Source organism: Amyelois transitella, chromosome 22, assembly GCF_032362555.1.
Source record: "Amyelois transitella isolate CPQ chromosome 22, ilAmyTran1.1, whole genome shotgun sequence".
NCBI lineage: Eukaryota > Metazoa > Arthropoda > Insecta > Lepidoptera > Pyralidae > Amyelois > Amyelois transitella.
In genome coordinates, this window is record NC_083525.1 from 5880846 (window position 1) to 5885753 (window position 4908).

At 36.7% G+C, this 4908-nt stretch overlaps 1 protein-coding gene across 1 annotated transcript; it reads left to right on the top strand.

The window, feature by feature from the left end:
* Positions 1–406: 406 nt before the first annotated feature.
* LOC132903207 (seminal metalloprotease 1-like) lies at positions 407–4085 on the top strand (the record flags this gene model as incomplete). Its single annotated transcript, XM_060950849.1, has 5 exons — positions 407–542; positions 1086–1273; positions 1987–2125; positions 2943–3076; positions 3849–4085. Coding segments are annotated over 5 exons (834 nt in total), but the record flags the coding sequence as incomplete, so codon positions are not given.
* Between the last annotated feature and the right edge of the window lie 823 nt (positions 4086–4908).

The following is a 4908-nucleotide window of genomic DNA, read 5'->3' on the forward strand; positions in this document are numbered from 1 at the left end:
AAATGTGTATAATATATGTCTATTAACATACATATATTTCAAAAAAGTTATAAATTCTTTATTATTTATGAATTTTCAGTGAACGCGCTTGGTGAGAATGTAGATTTATTTATTAAGATTATAAAGAACTTCTTGAGAGAATGATCATTTTTTATCGCTATTGTGATGAAAAAATAATCAACAGATTTTACTTGCGTTCCGATGACCTGGAGATTTTAACATTTTCTGGTGTTTTCACTAATCCAATTGTAATTTTTATTTCAGGACCTTTATTTAACGTAGGTAAATAGCCATCATATATATAAAAAAATGTGTTTTTCTCCCGGTTTCGTAACAAATTGGATTAAGCTTATTACTTCGGAGAACACCATTTTTAAGATAACAATATTTTATTTAACCAGATTGAACCGACTTGGTATGTATACATTACACATTAATTCTTCTATTTCTGTTTACAGTTACTCCTGTATCGCTGAAAAATAAACAAAAGATACGGCAGGGATATCCAACTATTCTGTATTCTTTTGACACATCAAGTTTTGGTATGTTTTTTACATACATATAGTCACGTCTATAACCTTTGCGGGGCAGACAGCGCCAATGTCTTAAGAAACTGAAAGGCTACGTTCAGCTGTTTAGCTTACTGATAGAATTGAGTTTCAAATTGTAAAATGTTGCTAGCCTATCGCCTATATAAAGAATCCCCAAGTTTATAAGCCTATCCCTTAGTCGCCTTTTACGACATCCATAGTAAAGAAATCCTTTTTTTATTTTATGTTTTTTATTATGATTAATAAGCCAGAAACCACACAGCACGATGTCGATACAGTGTCTACCTTAAGCCGTGTGGTTATCGGCATTTTACAATAGGACCACTCCATATTTCTTTCACGGACGTCGTAAAAGGCAATTTGGGATTCTTTTTTGTAGGCGATGGGGTAGTCCTGTCACTATTTGAATGTCAATTATATCTCAAGTCAAACAGCTGAACGTGGCCTTCTAGTATTTTCAAAAGGGTCTGTCTGCCCCCCAGGAATATACGTATGTGTGTATCTACCTTAAAAATATTCTACATTCACTTTCAGATTCAATAATAGAATATCGATTGAGGTCAGCTATGAACAAGATAGAACAAGCGTCCTGTGTGAGATTCGAGCCTGAGCCTGAAGATGGAGCGAGGGATTATTCCAAAACTCTGATCATTATCACCAACCCGAGTAATGTGCGAGAATGCAACCACGAACCATTAGTCGACCAAGAGAACAATTCTGTTGTAAATATGCTTCTTCATATAAGTATAGTAACTAGCAGCGCCACGGGGCTTCGCTCCCGTGAGAATTCCGGGATAAAAAGTATGTTACATGTTATTCTGTTACATTTTTACCATTAAGTTTCATCAAATCCGTCCACTAGATTTTGCGTGATGGAGTTACAAAGGTACATCCTTACAAGTTTCTCTGCAGGCTATTGTTTGTACATTAGTTTTATTGCTAACAGATAACGGTAAGAAGAAAACATTTTGAGGAAACCTGCACATTCAGGCAATGGAATATGTAATCATGATCCAAACTCCCTTATAAGGAGGTCAGACAGGAATCACTTCGCGTAAATCTTACTCAATTCAGGATCATGGTCAAAAGGCGTACCCTGGACCGAACATCTTTCTGAAGAGGGAAGGATGTAACCGATATCAAAGACAAGAAGACACAGGGTACTTTTTCAGGGGAACGGATAAAGATTAGGGGTAAAGGCTGCACTAGATAAATATGCCCATTCCCTCCTTCTGTACCTATCGAAATTCGTGAAAAAGAGATAAATTCTGGATTTGTTGTCAACATTCTTATTTTTGATTGTCCTGGAAATGTTAGGTCAAGTGTACCCGAAACCGAAGGGCTTGCATACAGAGACTTATGAAGATGTAGTCTTTGCCTGCCCCTTCGGGAAATAGGTGTGATTTAATGTATTGTAATTCTTATTTTTCCACAGCAATTAATACTCGGCTTAGACTGCCTTCAGGAGCGAGATATTCTGCATAGCTTGCTGCACGCATTAGGGTTTAAGGACGAGGTATCTCATCCTCAGAGGGACAGGTACATCCGTGTGATGTGGAACAACATTCATCCTAGTGAGTTACGTCATTATCGGTTACGGGATAAAAACATGTGACCATAGATGTAGAAAAAAAGAAGGCGGACTAAGTGTGGCTTAAAAAAATGTGAAGCATTGTAATGGCGGCGTAGTACCTACGCATGTGTGAGTGACAGAAACCTTGCGTTTGTGACAATGGTTCGTGAGATAATCCATGACATATCTATGACGTATTGGCGGACGAATGTCACACTATTGGTGAGAGTGTGTGCGTGAGGCGTGTATATACACAGTGGGCCTGCATATCTACTATTGGTGCTTCATTTTGCCGTATAGTAAAACTCCGTCTGCCTTTTTTCTACATCTATGCATGTAATATATCATAATTATGACGTCTCTGTCGCTCAGGGGTAACGGGGTAGATAGAACTGATAGTTAAAGTTCGAAGTACTAATTATTTAATGCGCCTCCTTAGACAGCAGTAAATAGCGATTTGATAGTCATGCATTTAGAGATAGATAGCATTGCATTATTACATTATTTGAGAAAATGTATATGCGTTTGGCAAAGAATGAACTAGAAATAAAGGAAAACACATCGAGGTTGGAAAAAGAACAAAAAAGGACAGATTCGCAACTGGACAGATTCTCATGTAGACGAACATTTAAAAATGTTTGCAGTAAGACATTAGATCAGCATCTTATTGGTGAATGTAAAGATACTCGTAAAGTCTGGATAATGAATACAAAACCTTTCAAGCTCTTAACATGATTACAATTATTCACAACTATGAAAAACTTTGACGTCATAAATTTTAAACTATTTATACTAAGTTTTTCGATTCGTGGTTTCAGAGTATCGTAACCTGTTCCGAATCCAAGTGAACGAGTTCCTGGCTGCGAACCCCGTGGAGTACGACCCTCTCAGCATCATGCAGTTCCATGAGAGGGCGTTCAGTTACAACGGCCAACCAACTATTGTACCCGTGGTAAACACTCTGAATTACATAACATCATGCCTCTTCCCCGGAAGAGTAGGCAGAGAATACATCTTTCCACTTGCTCAGGATGTACCCAATTTGATCAAGGAACTTAGAAATTACTTGTATGATTATGGAAATCTGTAGATATACGGAGACAAGAATCAGTGGTCTTTCTCTAGCAATGAACAACGCTGGTGACGTGGCATCACCATTCTTGTCATGTTCATTCATGTCATTTGCATGCCAATGGTCTTAAAACTGGAGAAGTTGTGAACCGGACAAAGTGTCGGAAAGCGGACCCCTAGTCTCGAAGTATTGTGGCAAAGCATGCAACATACATACCTACATATAATCATATCAATATCCCTTGCGGGATAAAAAGAGCCAACAGTATTAAAAAGACTAATAGGCCACATGCAGCTGTTTGGCTTAATGATAGAATTGAGATTCATACAGCGGTAGATTGCTAGCCCGCCGTCTAAGAGAAGAATCCCAAGTTTATAAGTCTATGCTTTAATCGCTTTTAACGCCATCCATAAGATGGAATGGTCCTATTCTTTTTTATTGGTGCCGAAAACCACACGGCACCCAGAAACCAAACAGCACATCCAGTCACCATCCTCCCAGCGATTGTCCCGGATGCATCTCAGACAAAGCACGATCCAAGCTTACATAAAGCGACCTTCTCTGACCGGCGGCGGGACTGTATAGGGAACGTGATCTTAAAGTATTTTACTAGCTGCTTAATATTGGTTTTAATCAATTTCCTTCATTGCAGACCTCTGGGTTAAATATAATACCTTCGAATAGCCTATCAGCGTTAGACAAAATGAAGCTGCGCATGATGTTCGGTGCGGCGTGCAATCAAAAGAAACTCACTGAATTGATGGACTCCTGCAAGATGTCAATGAGAGGTGAACGGGATGCTGTAGGTCCGATTGAAAAATATCAATATGATGAGCAAAATGTTAATAATGGATACAATGATAAAGAGTATAACGCAAACGAAGATTAGCCTGAGGCGGACTAAGTTAATAATATCCAATCTTATAAACAAAATAAAAATTGAGTTAATTTTTAGTAATCAAATGTAATACGGTAGCCTGAAACATGAAATCTAACTAAAATAGACCTATGTCTATTTTAGTTAGATTTCATGCGTATGAAATTATAATAAAAGAGTTTAATGCAAATCTTCGTGTTATTAAGCACCCTCTCTTGGCTACTTTGCTAGTAGGTACTCATACATACTTTTTATAAATTTTGTCCGATTCATTTATATATTTACATAGCTCTGCTGATTTTAATGCTATCCGTGATCGTATACACTACGATTATCAAAAGTTTGAAAACTCTTGAAGTAGTGGAATGATCAGAGATCGTTGAAACAGTGAGAACTTAATTAAATAGGTGCAGTCACCGTTGTCCAAAAAGTTATAATTTTCACTATTTTGAGAAAACACATCGAAGTCTCTCGAAAATGTTCGCATAACTAGTTGATAAAGTGGACAAGTGTTGTGTGTGTGTTCAATCTTCTGACATGTAAAATTAATTGTCTAATATTACATGTCAGAAGAGTAATATTGTAAAAAATTAATTATTATTTTTTGGTGTATAGTGTTTGCAGAAAGTAATATACCTAGGATGTCTTTTAAATAAACGTAGTACAAATATTATTAAATTTTTTGTAAATATCTAGTGTGCAACAACAACGAAATGGGTTTCATAACTTTATTGTTTCAACATAACACTAACCTAAAGTTACTACAGGCCATAAAGAAAAAGAATAATATATATAAATAACTATAATATTTATGAGCTATTAAAAAAAAAAAAAC